At 45.2% G+C, this 26,104-nt stretch overlaps 1 protein-coding gene across 1 annotated transcript in view; it reads left to right on the forward strand.

Moving 5' to 3' along the window:
• Positions 1-26,104, forward strand: part of LOC138771897 (putative uncharacterized protein MYH16) — a 35,538-nt gene that overhangs the window by 6,973 nt on the left and 2,461 nt on the right. Inside the window, exons 3-4 of the mRNA XM_069951899.1 lie at positions 2,015-2,157; positions 10,046-10,238. Of these exons, the coding sequence (XP_069808000.1) occupies positions 2,015-2,157; positions 10,046-10,238 (336 nt within the window). The remainder of the gene's footprint in view (positions 1-2,014; positions 2,158-10,045; positions 10,239-26,104) is intronic.

A 26,104-nucleotide genomic window follows, 5' to 3' on the forward strand; every position in this document is an offset into this window, starting at 1 on the left:
GAGCACTGTATGACTGTGTGCACTGTGTATATCAGTATAATATGAGCACTGTATGGCTATGTGTGTATTGTGTATAGCAGTATAATATGAGCACTGTATGACTGTGTGCACTATGTATATCAGTATAATATGAGCACTGTATGGCTATGTGTGTATTGTGTATAGCAGTATAATATGAGCACTGTATGACTGTGCACTGTGTATAGCAGTATAATATGAGCACTGTATGACTGTGCACTGTGTATAGCAGTATAATATGAGCACTGTATGGCTATGTGTGTATTGTGTATAGCAGTATAATATGAGCACTGTATGGCTATGTGTGTATTGTGTATAGCAGTATAATATGAGCACTGTATGACTGTGTGCACTATGTATATCAGTATAATATGAGCACTGTATGGCTATGTGTGTATTGTGTATAGCAGTATAATATGAGCACTGTATGACTGTGCACTGTGTATAGCAGTATAATATGAGCACTGTATGGCTGTGCACTGTGTATAGCAGTATAGTATGAGCAATGTATGGCTATGTGTGTACTGTGTAGCAGTATCATATCAGCACTGTATGGCTATGTGTGTATTGTGTAAGAGTATAATATGAGCACTGTATGGCTATGTGTGTATTGTGTATAGCAGTATAATATCAGCACTGTATGACTGTGCACTGTGTATAGCAGTATAATATGAGCACTGTATGACTGTGTGTACTGTGTATATCAGTATAATATGAGCACTGTATGGCTATGTGTGTACTGTGTATAGCAGTATAATATGCGCACTGTATGACTGTTTGTGTATTGTGTAGGAGTATAATATGAGCACTGTATGGCTATGTGTGTATTGTGTATAGCAGTATAATATGAGCACTATATGACTGTGTGTACTGTGTATAGCAGTATAATATAAGCACTGTATGGCTATTTGAGCACTGTGTATAGCAGTATAATATGAGCACTGTATGACTATGTGTGTACTGTGTATAGCAGTATAATATAAGCACTGTATGGCTATTTGTGTACTGTGTATAGCAGTATAATATGAGCACTGTATGGCTATTTGTGTATTGTGTATAGCAGTATAATATGAGCACTGTATGGCTATGTGTGTACTGTGTACAGCAGTATAATATGAGCACTGTATGGCTATGTGTGTACTGTGTATAGCAGTATAATATAAGCACTGTATGGCTATGTGTGTACTGTGTATAGCAGTATAATATGAGCACTGTATGGCTATGTGTGTACTGTGTATAGCAGTATAGTATGAGCACTGTATGGCTATTTGAGCACTGTGTATAGCAGTATAGTATGAGCACTGGATGTCTGTGTGTGCACTGTGTATAGCAGTATAATATGAGCACTGTATGGCTATGTGTGCATTGTGTATAGCAGTATAATATGAGCACTGTATGGCTATGTGTGTACTGTGTATAGCAGTATAATATAAGCACTGTATGGCTATTTGAGCACTGTGTATAGCAGTATAATATGAGCACTGTATGGCTATCTGTGCACTACATGGTATGGTGATAGCTCAGGCACCATACAGCACATCATTAGGGATAGCAGAAATACAAGGTTCTGTACAGGGCAGCACCTATAACCCAAGGTCAGTGATACAAAGCTAATGAACATGGAGTTGCCCTTTAAGTCTCTCGCCATAGGAGCAGCATTAATTAACCTGCATTGTATTCACTGCTCTAGTAGACGTTATTATCTCTCGTTTTCTCTTCCATCGGCTTTGATCTCGGCCTCCGTTCCCGTCTGGGTGTCACAAATAAATACGTCTGAGAGATCCAGGCGGCAGGTCCTGACAGGAAGGGAGATTGTCACCAGGGAGAAGATATTCATGTGTGACAGGAGGAGGCTTAAAGGGGAACTCTGCCTCACTGAATATCTATCTATCTACTATCTATCTATCTATCTATCCGCGATGACCCCACCCCCCCCCCCCCCAGAGGTATATTATCACACGTAGGCTAATATCATGTTGTATTTACCTTTTTACAGATACTGAAACATCACTATACGGGGGACGCGAGTTTATGCGATCAGAAAGGTGGGACTCACAGACACGGATGGGCGGATAAAATTACCTACGAGAAAATGACCGACAACAAGAGACAAAGTGACCTTGAGGACGTCATCAAAAAGTAAATAACTGGAGAGTACTAGCAGCTGTGTAATATTCTTGCTGCCACTGCTTGTTCGGTGTCTGTATAGAGCATCCTCTGCTGCAATGCATTGTGGGAGATGTATACAAGACATCAGAGCTCCACCCCTGAGCAAATGTAGCAGCCAATCACATGTGTAGTATACAATACTGGGAATTCTGGGACTCTACTTGACTCCACACCCACAGAACTCTACAGGGTTTTGCAGCAGTTACGAGGACTGTATGAATGGTTTATGCCAGGGGTACTCAACAATTTTTAGTGAAGGTCCACTTACTATTGTCTATTGTCAGGTGAAGGTCCGAGCTAAACATCAGTAGTAAACGTGTTTTGTTAACTTCTCACAAAGGTTGTTGAACTATTTACATACAGAATTAATGCCCCTGTGCGCTCTCCCCCAGTAGTATATAGCCCCCCCACTGTGCACTCTCTCCCTGTAGTATATAGCACCCCTGTGCATTCTCCCCCAGTAGTATATAGCCCCCCAACTGTGCACTCTCTCCCTGTAGTATATAGCCCCCCTGTGCGCTCTCCCCCTCTGCGCTCTCCCCCTGTAGTATAAAGCCCCCCTGTGCACTCTCCCCCTGTAGTATATAGCCCCCCTGTGCGCTCTCCCCCTGTAGTATATAGCCCCCCTGTGCGCTCTCCCCCTGTAGTATAAAGCCCCCCTGTGCACTCTCCCCCTGTAGTGTATAGCCCCCTGTGAGCTCTCCCCATGTAGTATATATACTATATAGCCCCCCCCCCCCCTGTGCTCACTCCCCCAGTAGTCTATAGCCCCCCCTGTGGGCTCTCCCCTGTAGTATATAGCCCCCGTGCGCTCCCCCTCCCATATAACTTTAAAAAATAAACACTTATACTCACCTGGGTCCGGGCGTCTCCTCATCTCTTTCCTCTTGTGGCCGCACTGCAGCAGTCTTTAGAGGCCGCTCTCCCCTTGTCCTGGCGCCGGCGCAGTGACGTCACTCGAGTGCCGACACCAAGGGCAGAGTGCGGCCTCTTGTGACCGCTGCGGTGGCCAGTGAGGGGTGACTGACAGGGAGGGAGCCAATGGATTTACTATAGGATTCTAATATCCTCTAAGGAACCAGTCCAGACAAGACTGTAGGGTCTGAGGAGGCAGAATGTGATACTGAGAGACATAGATCACCAAATAGTCTCTCTAGGTAATTACCTGGACTGTCCCTTTAAGAAAATTCAGGGTCAAAGTGAGCAACAGTGACATCTAGAGGCCATAAAAAGGGCAAAACCCTTCAATGCAAAACAAACAACTTGCAAATATATTCTGAAGCTTCAGGATAATTTGGATGAATTTTCTTCTTCTTGACGCTGAAATAAGGTGGGCAGCCCGGGTCAGTAATGAAAATCCCCCATGTGATCCATTAATCTCCGAACAGTCAGGCTTCACCGAGACTAAGCCCTTTATAATAGGTGGTGAGGATCAGAATTATCATTTCATGTTACTGCGAAGAGAGCAAATATGGGAATAGTCATCACACCAACGGACATTACTTAAAGGGGAAGTCCACTGTTATCTGGCATAAGACATAGACCCGCCCCCTGTATGACATCACTGATATCATATAATGACAAGTGATCAGACATGAGACCCACACACCTTATACTACCGCAACAGCTGTTCATCTATTACTGCTGACAACCATCCCGTATATCATGTGTGAGAGGTAGTCACAGCGCCGCCCCCTGTATGACATCACTGATATAATATAATGACATGAAACCCACACACCTTATACTACAGGACCAGCCATTCATCTATTACTGCTTACAACCCGCCTGTATATTATGTGTGAGAGGTAGTCACAGCCCCGCCCCCTGGATGACATCACTGATATAATGACATGTGATCAGACATGAGATCCTCAAACCTTATACTACAGGAACAGCTATTCATCTATTACTGCTGACAACCAGCCTGTAATTGTGTCTAAGAGGTAGTCACGGCCCCGCCCCCTGTATGACTTTACTGATATAATATAGTGACCTTAGACACACCTTATACTAAAGGAACAATACTCATCTATTACTGCTCACAACCCGCCTGTATATTATGTGTGAGGTAGTCACAGCCCCGCCCCCTGTATGACATCACTGATATAATATAATGACTTGTGATCTGACATGGAGTTCCCCTTTAAGCCAGCAGCCCTTGATGGGTTAATATGGTGGGAGTCTATATGGAGGAGACAATATCTCCTCACTTGTTGCCTGTAAATAATTCCTTTGTGCGGCAGATGTTTCCGCAGTTATTTTTATTCACAGCCGAGAGGCAAAAAACGAAAACCTCATCTCGCCTTCCCATTCTTGTCACGGGGGAAGCAGGCGGCGGCTGGGTGATTGTAATAAGTCGGTGATGGACGAGGCGCGAGGTGCGGCAGGCAGAACAGATTGGCAGATTCATGACATTTCCATACAGAGAGCAGATGACAATTGGGAGCGGGGTCTCGGGGAGACGAGGATTTGTGCGCGGTGTAAGTGAAGGTGACAGGCGAAAAACACGAAAAAAAGAAAAACCTTTAGGTTGGGTGAGACGCAGGATTGTTATGTATAGTCTGAAATTTGTTCAGTTTTGTCTTTGGGTCATGTGATCACCATAAAACCATCAAAGAAGGTCAAACAGTCCTGGAGTGGTCATGTGACCGTCCACTGGGTCTAAGCATACTAGTGCTCATGGGTAAATGAATGAAATTGCCCCCAAATACAGTTATTATGCTGATGTGCTACATACACAAATGCTTTCCCACATTTACAAATACACTATTCTAGGGGTTATTGTAGTAGTCCTGGTGTCCTAGTGTTATAGCTGGTAGTACCCATTATCCCTGGTGGTCTAGAGATGCTATGGTTGGTACTCTCCACTGTCACTAGTGGTCTAGAGCGCTATAACTGGTTATACACATTATCCCTGGTGGTCTAGAGCGCTATAACTGATTATACACATTATCCCTGGTGGTCTAGAGTGATATAGCTGGGAGTACCCATTATCTCTAGAATGCTATAGCTGGTAATCCACATTATGCCTGGTTGTCTAGAGTGCTATGGCTGGTAATGTCCACTATCACTGGTGTTCTAGAATGCTATAGTTGGTAATACACATTATCCCAGGTGGTTTAGAGTCCTGTAGCTGGTAATACACATTATCACTGGTGTTCTAGATTCCTGTAGCTGGTAATACACATTATCCCAGGTGGTCTAGAGTCCTATAGCTGGTAATACACATTATCCCTGGTGGTCTAGAGTCCTGTAGCTGGTAATACACATTATCCCTGGTGGTCTAGATTCCTGTAGTTGGTAATACACATTATCCCTGGTGGTCTAGATTCCTGTAGCTGTAATACACATTATCCCTGGTGGTCTAGATTCCTGTAGCTGGTAATACACATTATCCCTGGTGGTCTAGATTCCTGTAGCTGGTAATACACATTATCCCTAGTGGTCTAGAGTCCTGTAGCTGGTAATACACATTATCCCTAGTGGTCTAGAGTCCTGTAGCTGGTAATACACATTATCCCTGGTGGTCTAGATTCCTGTAGCTGGTAATACACATTATCCCTGGTGGTCTAGATTCCTGTAGCTGGTAATACACATTATCCCTGGTGGTCTAGATTCCTGTAGCTGGTAATACACATTATCCCTAGTGGTCTAGAGTCCTGTAGCTGGTAATACACATTATCCCTGGTGGTCTAGGGTCCTGTAGCTGGTAATACACATTATCCCTGGTGGTCTAGAGTGTGATAACTGGTAATATCGAATATCACTGGTGGTCTAGAGTGATATCGCTGGGAGTACCCATTATCCTTAGTGGTCTAGAGTGCTATTGCAATATTCCACTATCCCCGGTGTCTATCGTGGTTTAGCTGGTAATACCCAATCTTCCTAATGGTGTACAGTGGAATGACAATGACATCCCTGGTGGTCTAGGGAGAGTGTAACAACTGGCAATGCCCAATATTACTGGAGTGGTATACATAGTAAGATCCATTGTCCCTGGTGATGTAGAGTGGTACAAATGGTAGTTTCCACTATGCCTGGTAGTTCATACAATCGTACAACTGGTGTTACCCAACATTCCCAGTGGTCTATAGTGGTATTGCCGGATATGTTTAGTGTACCATGTGGTCAAGAACTGTATAGTAGGCAATATCCAGGATCCCTGGTGGTCTAGGGTGATCACAGAATGAAGGGTGATATTCATTATTTATGGTAGTTTGGTGATGAAGAGGTTAACATTACCAATGATTGTATGTAAAGATTTGTGGGTCACTAGTGGTTTAAGGGTTAACATTTGTTGTTCCGCAGAATTTATAATGTTGGTAATGGTTACATAAGCCCCACCCACTGCACGACTTCTGGACTACCAGCCGCCAGACTACTGGACCTTCTGCTCGTGCGGAATATTCCGGTTTGGACGGAATTTTTCACAATTGAGAATCCAAAATATTTTTGCTCTTTCCAGCTGAATATAATGTAATGGACTAAACAGAAGGTGCCAGATCATCCAGGGTTTAGTGTGAGGTCAGCCTCCAGAGCTGGAATCCTGACTGTATCAGCTGGCAGGAGGCAGCAGGTACCTCGCGTCTCCACCACGGATCACACATATCGCCATACTCTGTACAAGCCGTAACACTTCCTGAGTGACTGTAAATCCAGATGATTGCCCCTCATACACACCAGAGCCCCCCAATACCAGGGCAGTAACACCCTGATCAACCATCTAGAGACCCACTCATAATAATACATGTAGTAGAGACTGTTATACTGTCATCCCCTCTTATACATGTAGTAGAGACTGTTATACTGTCATCCCCTCTTATACATGTAGTAGAGACTGCTTTACTGTCATCCCCTCTTATACATGTAGTAGAGACTGTTATACTGTCATCCCCTCTTATACATGTAACAGAGACTGTTATACTGTCATCCCCTCTTATACATGTAGTAGAGACTGTTATACTGTCATCCCCTCTTATACATGTAGCAGAGACTGCTTTACTGTCATCCCCTCTTATACATGTAGCAGAGACTGCTTTACTGTCATCCCCTCTTATACATGTAGCAGAGACCGTTATACTGTCATCCCCTCTTATACATGTAGTAGAGACTGTTATACTGTCATCCCCTCTTATACATGTAGTAGAGACTGTTATAGAGACTGTCATCCCCTCTTATACATGTAGTAGAGACTGTTATAGAGACTGTCATCCCCTCTTATACATGTAGCAGAGACTGCTTTACTGTCATCCCCTCTTATACATGTAGCAGAGACTGTTATACTGTCATCCCCTCTTATACATGTAGTAGAGACTGTTATAGAGACTGCCATCCCCTCTTATACATGTAGTAGAGACTGTTATAGAGACTGCCATCCCCTCTTATACATGTAGTAGAGACTGTTATACTGTCATCCCCTCTTATACATGTAGCAGAGACTGTTATACTGTCATCCCCTCTTATACATGTAGTAGAGACTGTTATACTGTCATCCCCTCTTATACATGTAGTAGAGACTGTTATAGAGACTGCCATCCCCTCTTATACATGTAGCAGAGACTGTTATACTGTCATCCCCTCTTATACATGTAGCAGAGACTGTTATACTGTCATCCCCTCTTATACATGTAGCAGAGACTGTTATACTGTCATCCCCTCTTATACATGTAGTAGAGACTGTTATACTGTCATCCCCTCTTATACATGTAGCAGAGACTGTTATAGAGACTGCCATCCCCTCTTATACATGTAGTAGAGACTGTTATAGAGACTGTCATCCCCTCTTATACATGTAGCAGAGACTGTTATAGAGACTGTCATCCCCTCTTATACATGTAGCAGAGACTGTTATAGAGACTGTCATCCCCTCTTATACATGTAGCAGAGACTGTTATAGAGACTGTCATCCCCTCTTATACATGTAGCAGAGACTGTTATAGAGACTGTCATCCCCTCTTATACATGTAGTAGAGACTGTTATAGAGACTGTTATAGAGACTGTCATCCCCTCTTATACATGTAGCAGAGACTGTTATAGAGACTGTCATCCCCTCTTATACATGTAGTAGAGACTGTTATAGAGACTGTCATCCCCTGTCACCACTTGTTCCTTCAGGTTCTCTTTCTCCTGGACACAGTAATATCAGTGTTGCTCCCTCCATATCTACTTCTACTCCACACCTGCCGAATTCTCCTACAGGATACAGAAGATTTGGGTGTAAAAGAGACTGTGAGAAAGAAGGAAAGAGACTGTGTCTGTGAGAGAAAAAAGACAGAAGAAAGTGAGGAGATTGCAAAAGAGAAGAAAAAAGACTATGAAGCAGAGAGAGAGAGGGAGAAGAAAAGAGAGAGAGAGAGGGCAAAGAAAAGAGAAAGAAAAGAGAGGCGGAGAAGAGAAGAAAAGAGAGAGAGGGAGAAGAGAGAGGGGAAGAAGAAAAGAGAGAGAGGGAGAAGAGAGAGAGGGAGAAGAAAAGAGAAAGAAAGGAGAGAAGGGGAGAAGAAAAGAGAGCGATGGAAAAGAAAAGAGAGAGAGAGGGAAAAGAAAAAGGGAGAGGGGGTGAAGAAGAGAGGGGGAGAAGAAAAGAGAGATAAGAAAAGAGAGAGCATAAGAGAGAGAGAGGGAGAATAAAAGAGAGAGGGAGAAGAAAAGAGAGAGGGAAAAGAGAGAGGGAGAAGAAAAGAGAGAGAGGGAAAAGAGAAAGAAAAGAGAGAGGGAGAAGAAAAGAGAGAGAGGGAAAAGAAAAGAGAGAGAGGGAAAAGAAAAGAGAGATATAAGAAAAGAGAGCATAAGAGAGAGAGGGAGAATAAGAGACAGAGAGGGAGAAGAAAGAAGAAAAGAGAGAGAGGGAAAAGAAAAGAGAGATAGAAGAAAAGAAAGAGCATAAGAGAGAGCATGAGAATAAAAGAGAGAGTGGAAGGAAGAAAGGGAGGGAGAAGAAAAGAGTGAAAAGGAAAGAGTAGAAGAGAGAGAAGAAAAGAGAGAGGGATAAGAAAAGAAAGAGAGAAAGGAGAGCAGAAGAGAGAATAAATGAGAGATAGAAGAAAATATGAAAGTGGGAGAGAGCGAAGAGAGAAAGAAAAAGAGAGTAAAAAAGAGGAGAGAGCAAAAGAGTGAGAATAAAAGAAAGAAGCAGAGAGAGAGAGAAGCAGAGAGTGTAGAAGAAGAGAGTGAAAAAAGAAAATAGAGAATGTGGGAGAGAGAGAGCGGAAGAGAGAGGGAGAAGAAAAGAGAAGAGAGAGTGGAAGAGAGAGAGGGGGAGAAGAAAAGAGAGAGAAAAAGAGAGGGAGAAAGCGGAAGAAAGGAAGAGGGAGAAGAAAAGAGAGAGCGTGAGAGAGGGGGATAGTGCGGAAGAGAGAGAGGGAGAAGGAAAGAAGAAAAAAAAATTTAAGAGAAGCAGAGAAAAGGGGAAGGAAAGAGAACAAAAATAGAGAGAGAAAGAGAAGCAAAGAAAGGAGGAGAGAAGAAGAGAATTGTTTATTTTCTATAAAGTTATATATATATACTGTACTAATAACACTATATGTATATACCTATTTATATTCCGTTGTATGACATCACAGCCCTATTGTTATGCAGATGAGGGCGGGGCCGGCAGTCTGTGCTGATTTATTCCACTATTACTTTTCAGACATTTTTAGTTCTAGGATTTTTTTTATTTTTAATTTTTTTTTTTATTTTACTTGCTACAAAAATGTAAATTTTCCACTGTTGCTTCTTGTGTCCATATAGGCGGAATCTCGATGATTCTAGGAGTTTATTATAGCGGGAAGCAGATTGTATGTTATGTAACTCTGCCGCCATCTTACCTCTATATGGAGATATATAATAGGATGTCTCACCTTCTCTTCCCTCCAGGCAGGATGTGGAGCTGAGCGCGCTGACCCTGAGGCTGGAGCAGGAGCGAGCGCTGACCCTGAGGCTGGAGCAGGAGCGAGCGCTGAGTGCTGAGATACACAGGAAAAATAAGGGAAGCCTCTCTCACTTACATCTCCTATATAGGCTGTTACCATGTATGATATTGGGTATCCTATCCTGTCTACTGAGCTATGTATCTAATCTTGTCATGTTGGATACAGTCTACTAATCTGTGTATCTAATCCTAGCATGTGGGATACAGTCTACTAAGCTGTGTATCTACTAAACTGTTGACAGAAGCTCCCTGTATACTCACTGTATATACTGACAGCAGCTCCCTGTGTACTCACTGTATATACTGACAGCAGCTTCCTGAATACTCACTGTATATACTGACACCAGATCCCAGTGTACTCACTGTATATACTGACAGCAGCTCCCAGTGTACTCACTGTATATACTGACAGCAGCTCCCTGTATACTCACTGTATATACTGACAGCAGCTTCCTGTATAATCACTGTATATACTGACAGCAGCTCCCTGTGTACTCACTGTATATACTGACAGCAGCTTCCTGTATACTCACTGTATATACTGACAGCAGCTCCCTGTGTACTCACTGTATATACTGACAGCAGCTTCTTGTGTACTCACTGTATATACTGACAGCAGCTCCCTGTGTACTCACTGTATATACTGACAGCAGCTTCTTGTGTACTCACTGTATATTCTGACAGCAGCTCCCTGTGTACTCACTGTATATACTGACAGCAGCTTCCTGTATACTCACTGTATATACTGACAGCAGCTCCCTGTGTACTCACTGTATATACTGACAGCAGCTTCCTGTATACTCACTGTATATACTGACACCAGATCCCAGTGTACTCACTGTATATACTGACAGCAGCTCCCAGTGTACTCACTGTATATACTGACAGCAGCTCCCTGTGTACTCACTGTATATACTGACAGCAGCTCCCTGTACTTACTGTACATACTGACAGCAGCTCCCTGTGTACTCATTGTATATACTGACAGCAGCTTCCTGTGTAGTCACTGTATATACTGATTGCAGCTCCCTGTCCCCTTCTAGGGTTGAATGTGTAAATTCCCAATCCCCCTGCTGGCTGTATGTTTGGATTGTGGCAGGAAAAGCAGGCCCGCCCCGCGCACACCCACACAGGGAGAGCATCCACACTTCTTGCCCATGCGGGATTAGAACCCAGGACCTGAGCGTCCCTAAGTAACAGTTGTCAACTGCCACAGACAAGCACAGGCTGAGGCTTCAGCCAGAGTGCCGTATGCAAATGAGGAGCCAGCCAGAGTGCCGTATGCAAATGAGGAGCCAGCCAGAGGGCCGTATGCAAATGAGGAGCCAGCCAGAGGGCCGTATGCAAATGAGGAGGCAGCTGGTGGTGGCAGAAATGCTGTTAATGCGCCTCCTTGGGTGAGAGTTTATGCTCAGGAAGTGACTATTAAGACCGGGAAAGGGTGTGGCCATGATTTTTTGGCCAGCCTTTTTTAATGGACTCGTTCAAGGGGAAATGGCCCCGGGTCTCTCCCCAATGTATAGTCACAAGCTCCTGTGGGGGTATAAATACCAAGCTGACCCACTCATATAGAGTGCTAGGAAGGCGGAGCTTGTATCATTCAACCACCCTCAATGACACCCACCAGGAAGACACCCACCAGGATATATGTCCGAAAGGACCGACGATGGACCGAAGAAGATTCATTGAGGACTTGAATGATTGCAATGCCTCCCTGACACTTTTGGCTTCTTCTTTTTACACATAACTTTTACTTCATTTGCTTTTTGAGGGACAGAGGAATCACAGCCATTGCCCCCTGCCCTCTATCACTGCAAAGACCACCGCCCACTACTTATGCCCCTTCAGCTACCTACTCATCTGCCTGCCGTCATGGACTAAGGAGGGAGTTGGGGTCACATATCACCCACTAGCGGAGTACGGGCGTTTCATATTTAACAGGGGTTGGTCACTTTATATGAAATAGTTCACTCAAGTGTACTCACTGTATATACTGACAACAGCTTCCTGTACTCACTGTATATACTGACAGCAGCTCCCTGTACTCACTGTATATACTGACAGCAGCTCCCTGTGTACTCACTGTATATACTGACAGCAGTTTCCTGTGTACTCACTGTATATACTGACAGCAGCTCCCTGTGTACTCACTGTATATACTGACAGCAGCTCCCTGTGTACTCACTGTATATACTGACAGCAGCTTCCTGTACTCACTGTATATACTGACAGCAGCTCCCTGTGTACTCACTGTATATACTGACAGCAGCTTCCTGTACTCACTGTATATACTGACAGCAGCTCCCTGTGTACTCACTGTATATACTGACAGAAGCTTCTTGTGTACTCACTGTATATACTGACAGCAGCTCCCAGTGTACATACTGTATATACTGATGGCAGCTCCCAATGTACTCACTGTATATACTGACAGCAGCTCCCAGTGTACTCACTGTATATACTGACAGCAGCTCCCTGTGTACTCACTGTATATACTGACAACAGCTCCCTGTATACTCACGGTATGTACTGACAGCAGCTCCCTGTGTACTCACTGTATATACTGACAGAAGCTTCTTGTGTACTTACTGTATATACTGACAGCAGCTTCCTGTACTCACTGTATATACTGACAGCAGCTCCCTGTGTAGTCACTGTATATACTGACAGCAGCTCGCTGTGTACCCACTGTATATACTGACAGTGGCTCCCTGTGTACTCATTCTCAATGTATATACTGATGACAGCTTCCTGTGTACTCACTAAATATACTTACAACAGCTTCCTGTACTCACTGTATATACTGACAGCAGCTCCCTGTGTACTCACTGTATATACTGACAGCAGCTCCCTGTGTACTCACTGTATATACTGACAGCAGCTTCCTCTACTCACTGTATATACTGACAGCAGCTCCCTGTGTACTCACTGTATATACTGACAGCAGCTTCCTGTACTCACTGTATATACTGACAGCAGCTCCCTGTGTACTCACTGTATATACTGACAGCAGCTTCCTGTACTCACTGTATATACTGACAGCAGCTCCCTGTGTACTCACTGTATATACTGACAGAAGCTTCTTGTGTACTCACTGTATATACTGACAGCAGCTCCCAGTGTACATACTGTATATACTGATGGCAGCTCCCAATGTACTCACTGTATATACTGACAGCAGCTCCCAGTGTACTCACTGTATATACTGACAGCAGCTCCCTGTGTACTCACTGTATATACTGACAGCAGCTCCCAGTGTACATACTGTATATACTGATGGCAGCTCCCAATGTACTCACTGTATATACTGACAGCAGCTCCCTGTATACTCACGGTATGTACTGACAGCAGCTCCCTGTGTACTCACTGTATATACTGACAGAAGCTTCTTGTGTACTTACTGTATATACTGACAGCAGCTTCCTGTACTCACTTTATATACTGACAGCAGCTCCCTGTGTAGTCACTGTATATACTGACAGCAGCTCGCTGTGTACCCACTGTATATACTGACAGTGGCTCCCTGTGTACTCATTCTCAATGTATATACTGATGACAGCTTCCTGTGTACTCACTAAATATACTTACAACAGCTTCCTGTACTCACTGTATATACTGACAGCAGCTCCCTGTGTACTCACTGTATATACTGACAGCAGCTTCCTGTGTACTCACTGTATATAGCAACAGCAGCTTCCTGTGTACTCACTGTATATACCGACACCAGCTCCCAGTGTACGCACAGTATATACTGACAGCAGCCACCTGTGTACTCACTGTATATACTGACAGCAGCTCCCTGTGTACTCACTGTATATACCGACACCAGCTCCCAGTGTACACACAGTATATACTGAGAGCAGCCACCTGTGTACTCACTATATATACTGACTGCAGCTCCCTGTCCCCTTCTAGGGTTGAATGTGTAAATTCCCAATCCCCCTGCTGGCTGTATGTTTGGATTGTGGCAGGAAAAGCAGGCCCGCCCCGCGCACACCCACACAGGGAGAGCATCCACACTTCTTGCCCATGCGGGATTAGAACCCAGGACCTGAGCGTCCCTAAGCAACAGTTGTCAACTGCCACAGACAAGCACAGGCTGAGGCTTCAGCCAGAGTGCCGTATGCAAAAGAGGAGCCAGTCAGAGGGCTGTATGCAAATGAGGAGGCAGCCAGAGGGCCGTATGCAAATGAGGAGGCAGCTGGTGGTGGCAGAAATGCTGTTAACCTCTTAAGGACCCATGACGTACCGGCACGTCATGGATCACTGTCACTTAAGGACCCATGACGTACCGGTACGTCATCCCTTTAAACGGGCGCCGCGGCCGGCCGGGTCCCGATCGGGGGAGATAGCCTGCTATAATACATAGCAGGCCATCTCTCCCTGTCGGCATGGAGGGTTGTTAACCCCCCCCATGCCGACGATCGCCGCTATTGGCTGATAAGCCCATAGCGGCGATCGGAACCTTTCCGGGCCATCGGTGGCCCGATGACCCGGAAAAAAATGGCGGTCGGTGCTGTCCGAGGACGGCACCGACCGCCATTACTGTAAAAAGTAATGGTGGTCACGGTACCACCGTCCCGATCGCCGTGAACGGCCGGCCAGCCGGCCGGCCGTTCACGGCGATCAAAGTCCCCACAAGTAATAAATACCTGCTCCGGACCCCTCAGCTAGGTAGCTGAGGGGTCCGGAGCAGGTATTTGTACATTACTCACCTGTCCCGGGGTCCTGATCGGCGTCTTCCGGGTTCCCGGCGTCCTCTTCATCTTCGGCTTCTTCCGTGAGTCCCGATCGTCTCTTTCCGGCTCCAGCGTCGTCTTTTTTCGTATTTTTCCGGCTCCAGCGTCGTCTATTTTCGGATCTTGCGCTCTGCTGCCCCCTAGCGGCTGATAAGTGTAATACACGTATCAGCCACTACAGGGATGTTCAGAATGTAGTAAAAAAAAATTTTTTTTTCCCAATTTTTTTTTTTTCTATTTTCCGCACCCTATCGCCGCTGAGTGTTGATCAGCATCGCACAAAAGTGCGCTGCTAATCAGCAACTCCTCCTTTTTGGCGTAGGGTGTTTTTTTTATATCCTACTGCCACGGTCTGCTGATAAGTGCCGAACATAAGTGCGGCATTTATCGGCAACACCATTTTTGGCGTAGGTTTTTTTTGTATACTTACTGTAAAAAACACGTAAAAAACACTACATTACACCACACTACACTGAATAAAGTTTTACACTACACCACTACATACCCCATATACTAGTCCCCATATAAAGATGGCCCCCAGGGTGTTTTCGGTATCGGACGCATACATTATTATTGCCTCCGACACCGAAACAGACAGTGAGGATGAATGGGGGGTCATTTGTTCCTCCATTCATCCTCATCCTCCTCATCATCCAGTGACGTGTCTGGGAGTAGCGTAGCGTACGCTGCCCCCCAGACACGTCTTTTCTGCCAGTACCGTCCCAATAAGAGATGACGGTATGGCGTGAAATTCTACAAACTCTGTGAGAGTACCTCAGGGTACACTTACAGATTTAGGGTACGTGCAAACTGCGGAATGGCGAAGGATAACCCTTCGTGCATTCTGCAGCTGGCACCCGCCGGCGGACTGATGCAGGGGCGCGTCTCCGCCCGTGTCATAGACTCTATCCTATGCATGGGCGGATTCCATCATCCGTCATTCCATCAACATGTTGGACGCAGAGCGGAATCCGCCCGTGCATAGAATGGAGTCTACGACACGGACGGAGACGTGCACCTGCATCAGTCCGCCGGCGGGTGCCAGCTGCGGAATGCACAAAGGGTTATCTGTCGCGATTCCGCAGTGTGCACGTACCCTTAGAGTGTATGAAGGAAGGGACACTCGAATCCAGCCCCAGATGCCCCCCCCCATCCTCGGAGTTAGTGGGGAGATCGTTGGGGAACTGATCTTCCCACTGCTGGATAAAGGTCACCACCTGTACGGGGATAACCTTTATACCAGCACCCCCTCTTCTGGTCCCTCGCTGCCCGAGCTACTGTAGCTTGCGGCACGATCCGAACATATCAGAAGTAGTAATAGTGCCCTAATATTTAGCAGCCATGGAGCGGACCCAGCGCTTCGGGATATGAAGGACCCCGTATCGCACCAGGACAACATTTTCCAGGTGACGTCCCCCACACTGGAGAACAGAAGACCCCAGAAGAAGTGCAGAGTGTGGTGTAACAGGGGGATCAGGAAGGACACCATTTACCAGTGTGACACCTGTCCTGATCGCCCCGGCCTCTGCATACTGGATCGCTCCAAGGCCCACCACACGTCATTGGGGTTCTACATTATCTAAATTCTGTCCCTTATTCCTATTTCAGGGGTCACGTTGATCCAGGGATTATTCTGATCGCCATTATGGAGTCGGGAAGGAATTTTTCCCCTGTGATGAGGCTACTGTCGTCTGCCTCACGAGGGGTTTTTGCCTTCCTCTGGATCAACACAGGTTGAATTTGATGGACACCTGTCATTTCCAACCTTATAAACTAATAATTGGCCTAATACCCCCAAATAAATTAGAATTGTCCCTTTTCCCCAGCTAAGTAGGTATGGCCGCCATTCCCATTAGAGGATGCCATGATGCAATTACAAAGCCTCTGTGCGGCCAGGACAGTAGAAACCCCCCACAAGTGACCCCATTCTGGAAACTACACCCCATAAGGAATCTAACAAGTGGGGCAGCGGGGATATGGCCCCCTGGTGACGGCCACATTTGGGACGTGAAAATGAAAAAAATGGTATTTTTTATTTTCACGGCACATGTTCTACACATGTGCCCATCACTAGTGGGGTCCATATGCTCACTGCACCCCTTGTTAGATTCATTATGGGGTGTAGTTTCCAGAATTGGGTCACTTGTCGGGGGTTTCTACTGTTCTGGCAGCACAGGAGCTTTGTAATTGCGACATGGCCTCCATCCCCCATTCCAGCCTCTAAATGGCGCTCTGTCCTTTTGGTGACTTGCCCTGTGCCCATATGGCAAATTATGTCCACATGTGGGGTATTTTCGTACTCAGGGGAAACTACCCTACACGTTTTGTGTTCATTTTCTTTTTTAACCCCTTGTGGAAATGGAAAAAAATCAAGGCTAGACCAACATTTAGTGTAATTTTTTTAAAATTTTTACTCTAAATCATTGATCTTGTCTTGATTTTTTCATTTTCACAAGGGGTTAAAAGATTAAAAAAAACACAATGTGTAGAGCAATTTCCCCTGAGTACGGAAATACCCCACATGTGGACATAAAGCGCCATGCGGGTGCAGGGTAAGCCTCCAAAGGGAAGGTGCGCCATTTGGTTTTTGAAGGCTGGATTTGGATGGAATGGATTTCGAGGGGCCATGTTGCATTCAAAAGGCCCCTGTGTTGCCAAGACAGTTAAACCCCCCACAAGTGACCCTATTATGGAAACTACACCCCTCAAGGAATGTAACAAGGGGTGTAGTCAGCATATGGACCCCACTGGTGACGGGCACAAATGTGGAACAATGTGGCGTGAAAATGAAATATTCAATTTTTTACACTATAATGTTGGTCTAGCCTTGAATTTATCATTTTCACAAGGGGTTAAAAGAGAAGAAAAAACACAAAATGTGTAGAGCAATTTCCCCCGAGTCCGTAAATACCCCACATGTGGACATAAAGCGCCATGTGGGCGCAGGGCAAGCCTCCAAAGGGAAGGAGCGCCATTTGGATTTTAGAGGTTGGATTTGGCTAGAATGGATGATGAACGCCATGTCGCATTTACAGAGCCCTTGTGCTGCCAAAACACTGTAAACCCCCCACAAGTGACCCCATTCTGGAAACTACACCCCTCAAGGAATCTAACAAGGGGTGCAGTGAGGATATTGACCCCTGGATGACGGGCACATTTGTGCCATGAAAGTGAAAAAATGAAAATTTTCACTTTCACGTCACATTTTTCCACATTTGTGCCCGTCACCAGTGGGGTCCATATGCTCACTGCACCCCTTGTTAGATTCCTTGAGGGGTGTAGTTTCCAGAATGGGGTCACTTGTGGGGGGTTTCCAGTGTCTTGGCAGCACGAGAGCTCTGTAAATGCGACATGGCCCTTGAAATCCATTCCAGTGAAATCCAGCTTCCAAAAGCCAATTGGCGCTCCTTCCCTTTGGAGGCTCGTCCTGCGCCCGCTTGGCACTTTATGTCCACATGTGGGGTATTTCCGTACTCGGGAGAAACTGCGCTACATGTTTTGTGTTTTTTTTTCCTTTTATCCCTTTGTGAAAATGAAAAATTGAAGGCTAGAACAACATTTTAGTGTAAAAAATACTTTAGTCTTTTTTCAAGCCATATTGTTTGGAAAATCTGTGAAGCACCTGTGGGGTCCAGATGCTCACCGCACCCCTTGTTACATTCCTTGAGGGGTGTAGTTTTCTAAATGGTGTCCCTTTAGGGGTGTTTTTTAGGTTTTGGCACCCCAGAGCCTCTGCCAACCTGAAGTGGTACAGTCAAAAATGACCAAAAATAACGGAGCCATTGAAATTCACTAGGCGCTCCCTTATATCTGAGGCTTGTGGTTGCGTCAAATAGCACAATAGGGCCACATATGGGGTATTTCTATAAACTGCAGAAACGGGGCAATAATTATTGGGGTGCATTTCTCTGGTAATAGGTTTATAATTATGAAAAATATTGGATTACAATAAAATCTCTGCACAGAAAATTAAAATTTTCAAATTTCTTACACACTTAGCTTTTATTTCTGTGACTCCCCTAAAGGGTTAAAAAACTTTCTGGATTTGCTTTTGCAGAGTTTGGGGGGTGCAGTTTCTGAAATGGGGTGCTTCGTGAGGCTTTCTAACACACAGTCCCCTCAAATACACTTTAAACCTGAACAGTTCCCTAAAAATATCTGATTTTGAAATTTTACAGAAAATTTGGAAATTTGCTGCTAATGTTTTAAGCTTCCTATTGTCTAAAAAAAATGAAAGATAGTTTAATAAATGCCGCCAACATAAAGTAGACATGTTGCTAATGCTATTTAATATATAATTTATGTGGTATAACCATTTTCTGTATAAGCAGAAAAGTTTTAAAGTTGGAAAAATGCATTTTTTCACAATTTTTCACGCTATTTTGGGATTTTTCATAAAGATTCGTTATAAGTATCGACTCCAATTTACCAGAAATGTGAAGTACAATATGTCACGAGAAAACAATCTCAGAATTAGCCGGATAGGTAAAAGCATCCCGAAGTTATTAATGAATAAAGTGACACTGGTCAAATTCATAAAATTTGCTCCGGTCCTTAAGGCCATTTCAGGCCCGGTCCTTAAGGGGTTAATGCGCCTCCTTGGGTGAGAGTTTATGCTCAGGAAGTGACTATTAAGACCGGGAAAGGGTGTGGCCATGATTCTTTGGCCAGCCTTTTTTAATGGACTCGTTCAAGGGGAAATGGCCCCCGGGTCTCTCCCCAATGTATAGTCACAAGCTCCTGTGGGGGTATAAATACCAAGCTGACCCACTCATATAGAGTGCTAGGAAGGCGGAGCTTGTATCATTCAACCACCCTCAATGACACCCACAAGGAAGACACCCACCAGGATATATGTCCGAAAGGACCGACGATGGACCGAAGAAGATTCATTGAGGACTTGAGTGATTGCAATGCCTCCCTGACACTTTTGGCTTCTTCTTTTTACACATAACTTTTACTTCATTTGCTTTTTGAGGGACAGAGGAATCACAGCCATTGCCCCCTGCCCTCTATCACTGCAAAGACCACCGCCCACTGCTTATGCCCCTTCAGCTACCTACTCATCTGCCTGCCGTCATGGAGTAAGGAGGGAGTTGGGGTCACATATCACCCACTAGCGGAGTACGGGCGTTTCATTTTTAAAGGGGTTGGTCACTTTATAGTAAAATAGTTCACTCAAGTGTACTCACTGTATATACTGACAGCAGCTTCCTGTACTCACTGTATATACTGACAGCAGCTTCCTGTACTCACTGTATATACTGACAGCAGCTTCCTGTACTCACTGTATATACTGACAGCAGCTCTCTATGTACTCACTGTATATACTGACAGCAGCTTCCTGTACTCACTGTATATACTGACAGCAGCTTCCTGTACTCACTGTATATACTGACAGCAGCTTCCTGTACTCACTGTATATACTGACAGCAGCTCTCTATGTACTCACTGTATATACTGACAGCAGCTTCCTGTACTCACTGTATATACTGACAGCAGCTCCCTGTACTCACTGTATATACTGACAGCAGCTTCTTGTGTACTCACTGTATATACTGACAGCAGCTCCCTGTGTACTCACTGTATATACTGACAACAGCTCCCTGTATACTCACTGTATATACTGACAGCAGCTTCTTGTGTACTCACGGTATGTACTGACAGCAGCTCCCTGTGTACTCACTTTATATACTGACAGCAGCTCCCTGTGTACTCACTGTATATACTTACAACAGCTTCCTGTACTCACTGTATATACTGACAGCAGCTCCCTGTACTCACTGTATATACTGACAGCAGCTTCCTGTGTACTCACTGTATATACTGTCAGTAGCTCCCTGTGTACTCACTGTATATACTGACAGCAGCTCCCTGTACTCACTGTATATACTGACAGCAGCTCCTTGTGTACACACTGTATATACTGACGGCAGCTCCCAATGTACTAACTGTATGTACTGTAAACAGCTCCCTGTATACTCACTGTATATACTGACAACAGCTCCCTGTGTACCCACTGTATATACTGATGGCAGCTCCCTGTGTACTCACTGTATATACTGACAGCAGCTTCTTGTGTTCTCACTGTATATACTGACAGCAGCTCCCTGTGTACTCACTGTATATACTGACAGCAGCTCCCTGTGTTCTCACTGTATATACTGACAGCAGCTCCCTGTGTACTCACTGTATATACTGACAGCAGCTTCCTGTACTCACTGTATATACTGACAGCAGCTCCCTGTGTACTCACTGTATATACTGACAGCAGCTTCTTGTGTACTCACTGTATATACTGACAGCAGCTCCCTGTGTACTCATTCTCAATGTATATACTGATGACAGCTTCCTGTGTACTCACTGTATATAGCAACAGCAGCTTCCTGTGTACTCACTGTTTAGACTGACAGCAGCTACCTGTGTACTCACCGTATATACTGACAACAGCTCCCTGTACTCACTGTATATACTGACAGCAGCTCCCTGTACTCACTGTATATACTGACAGCAGCTCCCTGTATACTCACTGTATATACTGACAGCAGCTCCCTGTGTACTCACTGTTTATACTGACAGCAGCTCCCTGTGTACTCACTGTATATACTGAACACAGCTCCCTGTATACGCACAGTATATACTGACAGCAGCCACCTGTGCACTCACTGAATATACTGACAGCAGCTCACTGTGTACTCACCGTATATACTAACAGCAGCTCCTTGTGTACTCACTGTATATACTGACAGCAGCTCCCTGTGTACTCACTGTATATACTGACAGCAGCTCCCTGTGTACTCACTGTATATACTGACAGCAGCTCTCTGTGTACTCACTGTATATACTGACAGCAGCTCCCTGTGTACTCACTTTATATACTGACAGCAGCTCCCTGTGTACTCACTGTATATACTGACAGCAGCTTCCTGTGTACTCACTGTATATACTGACAGCAGCTCTCTGTGTACTCACTGTATATACTGACAGCAGCTCCCTGTGTACTCACTGTATATACTGACAGCAGCTCTCTGTGTACCCACTGTATATACTGACAGCAGCTTCCTGTACTCACTGTATATACTGACAGCAGCTCCCTGTGTACTCACTGTATATACTGACAGCAGCTTCCTGTACTCACTGTATATACTGACAGCAGCTCTCTATGTACTCACTGTATATACTGACAGCAGCTTCCTGTACTCACTGTATATACTGACAGCAGCTCCCTGTGTACTCAATGAATATACTGACAGCAGCTCCCTGTGTACTCACTGTATATACTGACAGCAGCTCCCTGTACTCACTGTATATACTGACAGCAGCTCCCTGTGTACACACTGTATATACTGACGGCAGCTCCCAATGTACTTACTGTATATACTGACAGCAGCTTCTTGTGTTCTCACTGTATATACTGACAGCAGCTCCCTGTGTACTCACTGTATATACTGACAGCAGCTCCCTGTGTTCTCACTGTATATACTGACAGCAGCTCCCTGTGTACTCACTGTATATACTGACAGCAGATTCCTGTACTCACTGTATATACTGACAGCAGCTCCCTGTGTACTCACTGTATATACTGACAGCAGCTTCTTGTGTACTCACTGTATATACTGACAGCAGCTCCCTGTGTACTCATTCTCAATGTATATACTTACAACAGCTTCCTGTACTCACTGTATATACTGACAGCAGCTTCTTGTGTACTCACTGTATATACTGACAGCAGCTCCCTGTGTACTCACTGTATATAGCAACAGAAGCTTCCTGTGTACTCACTGTATATACTGACAGCAGCTACCTGTGTACTCACTGTATATACTGACAACATCTCCCTGTGTACTCACTGTATATACTGACAGCAGCTCCCTGTGTACTCACTGTTTATACTGACAGCAGCTCCCTGTGTACTCACTGTATATACTGAACACAGCTCCCTGTATACGCACAGTATATACTGACAGCAGCTCCCTGTGTACTCACTGTATATACTGACAACAGCTCCCTGTATACTCACGGTATGTACTGACAGCAGCTCCCTGTGTACTCACTTTATATACTGACAGCAGCTCCCTGTGTACTCACTGTATATACTGACAGCAGCTTCCTGTGTAGTCACTGTATATACTGACAGCAGCTCCCTGTGTACTCTCTGTATATACTGCCGACAGCTTCCTGTGTACTCACTGTATATACTTACAACAGCTTCCTGTACTCACTGTATATACTGACAGCAGCTCCCTGTACTCACTGTATATACTGACAGCAGCTTCCTGTGTACTCACTGTATATACTGACAGCAGCTCCCTGTGTACTCACTGTATATACTGACAGCAGCTTCTTGTGTACTCACTGTATATACTGACAGCAGCTCCCTGTACTCACTGTATATACTGACAGCAGCTTCTTGTGTACTTACTGTATATACTGACAGCAGCTCCCCCTCTGCTTACTGTATATACTGACAGCAGCTCCCTGTACTCACTGTATATACTGACAGAAGCTCCCTGGGTACTCACTGTATATACTGACAGCAGCTCCCTGTGTACTCACTGTATATACTGACAGCAGCTTCTTGTGTACTCACTGTATATACTGACAGCAGCTCCCTTTGTACTCACTGTATATACTGACAGCAGCTCCCTTTGTACTCACTGTATATACTGACAGCAGCTTCTTGTGTACTCACTGTATATACTGACAGCAGCTCCCCCTCTGCTTACTGTATATACTGACAGCAGCTCCCTGTACTCACTGTATATACTGACAGAAGCTCCCTGGGTACTCACTGTATATACTGACAGCAGCTCCCTGTGTACTCACTGTATATACTGACAGCAGCTTTTTGTGTACTCACTGTATATACTGACAGCAGCTCCCCCTCTGCTTACTGTATATACTGACAGCAGCTCCCTGTGTACCCTCTGTATATACTGGCAGCAGCTTCCTGTGTACTCACTGAATATACTTACAACAGCTTCTTGTGTACTCACTGTATATACTGACAGTGGCTCCCTGTGTACTCACTGTATATACCGACAGCAGCTTCTTGTGTACTCACTGTATATACTGACAGCAGCTTCTTGTGTAATCACTGTATATACTGACAGCAGCTTCCTGTATACTCACTGTATATACTGACAGCAGCTCCCTGTGTACTTACTGTATATACTGACAGCAGCTCCCTGTGTACTCACTGTATATACTGACAGCAGCTCCCTGTGTACTCACTGTATATACTGACAACAGCTCCCTGTACTTACTGTATATACTGACAGCAGCTCCCTGTGTACTCACTGTATATACTGACAGAAGCTTCTTGTGTACTCACTGTATATACTGACAGCAGCTCCCTGTGTAGTCACTGTATACACTGACAGCAGCTCCCCTTACTCACTGTATATACTGACAGCAGCTCCTTGTGTACTCACTGTATATACTTACAGAAGCTTCTTGTGTACTCACTGTATATACTGACAGCAGCTACCTGTGTAGTCAGTGTATATACTGACAGCAGCTCCCTGTGTAGTCAGTGTATATACTGACAGCAGCTCCCTATGTAGTCACTGTATATACTGACAGACAAGCACAGGCTGAGGCTTCAGCCAGAGGGCCGTATGCAAATGAGGAGCAAGCCAGAGTGCCGTATGCAAATGAGGAGCCAGCCAGACGGCCGTATGCAAATGAGGAGGCAGCTGGTGGTGGCAGAAATGCTGTTAATGCGCCTCCTTGGGTGAGAGTTTATGCTCAGGAAGTGACTATTAAGACCGGGAAAGAGTGTGGCCATGATTTTTCGGCCAGCCTTTTTTAATTGTTCAAGGGGAAATGGCCCCGGGTCTCTCCCCAATGTATAGTCACAAGCTCCTGTGGGGGTATAAATACCAAGCTGACCCACTCATATAGAGTGCTAGGAAGGCGGAGCTTGTATCATTCAACCACCCTCAATGACACCCACCAGGATATATGTCCGAAAGGACCAACGATGGACCGAAGAAGATTCATTGAAGACTTGAATGATTGCAATGCCTCCCTGACACTTTTGGCTTCTTCTTTTTACACATAACTTTTACTTCATTTGCTTTTTGAGGGACAGAGGAATCACAGCCATTGCCCCCTGCCCTCTATCACTGCAAAGACCACCGCCCACTGCTTATGCCCCTTCAGCTACCTACTCATCTGCCTGCCGTCATGGAGTAAGGAGGGAGTTGGGGTCACATATCACCCACTAGCGGAGTACGGGCGTTTCATTTTTAAAGGGGTTGGTCACTTTATAGTAAAATAGTTCACTCAAGTGTACTCACGGTATATACTGACAGCAGCTCCCTGTGTACTCACTGTATATACTGACAGCAGCTCCCTGTGTACTCACTGTATATACTGACAGCAGCTTCCTGTACTCACTGTATATACTGACAGCAGCTCCCTGTGTCCTCACTGTATATACTGACAGCAGCTTCCTGTACTCACTGTATATACTGACAGCAGCTTCCTGTACTCACTGTATATACTGACAGCAGCTCCCTGTTTATCACTGTATATACTGACAGCAGCTCCCCGTCTACTTACTGTTTATACTGACAGCAGCTCCCTGTGTACTCACTGTATATACTGACAGCAGCTCTGTGTACTCACTGTATATACTGACAGCAGCTCTGTGTACTCACTGTATATACTGACAGCGGCTCCCTGTACTCACTGTATATACTGACAGCAGCTCCTTGTGCACTCAGTGTATATACCGACAGCAGCTTCCTGTGTACTCACTGTATATACCAACAGCAGCTTCCTGTGTACTCACTGTATATACCGACACCAGCTCCCAGTGTACGCACAGTATATACTGACAGCAGCCACCTGTGTACACACTGTATATACTGACTGCAGCTCCCTGTCCCCTTCTAGGGTTGAATGTGTAAATTCCCAATCCCCCTGCTGGCTGTATGTTTGGATTGTGGAAAAGCAGGAAAAGCAGGCCCGCCCCGCGCACACCCACACAGGGAGAGCATCCACACTTCTTGCCCATGTGGGATTAGAACCCAGGACCTGAGAGTCCCTAAGCAACAGTTGTCAACTGCCACAGACAAGCACAGGCTGAGGCTTCAGCCAGAGGGCCTCATGCAAATGAGGAGCCAGTCAGAGGGCCGTATGCAAATGAGGAGGCAGCTGGTGGTGGCAGAAATGCTGTTAATGCGCCTCCTTGGGTGAGAGTTTATGCTCAGGAAGTGACTATTAAGACCGGGAAAGGGTGTGGCCATGATTCTT

This window comes from Dendropsophus ebraccatus, chromosome 14 (assembly GCF_027789765.1).
Source record: "Dendropsophus ebraccatus isolate aDenEbr1 chromosome 14, aDenEbr1.pat, whole genome shotgun sequence".
Lineage (NCBI taxonomy): Eukaryota > Metazoa > Chordata > Amphibia > Anura > Hylidae > Dendropsophus > Dendropsophus ebraccatus.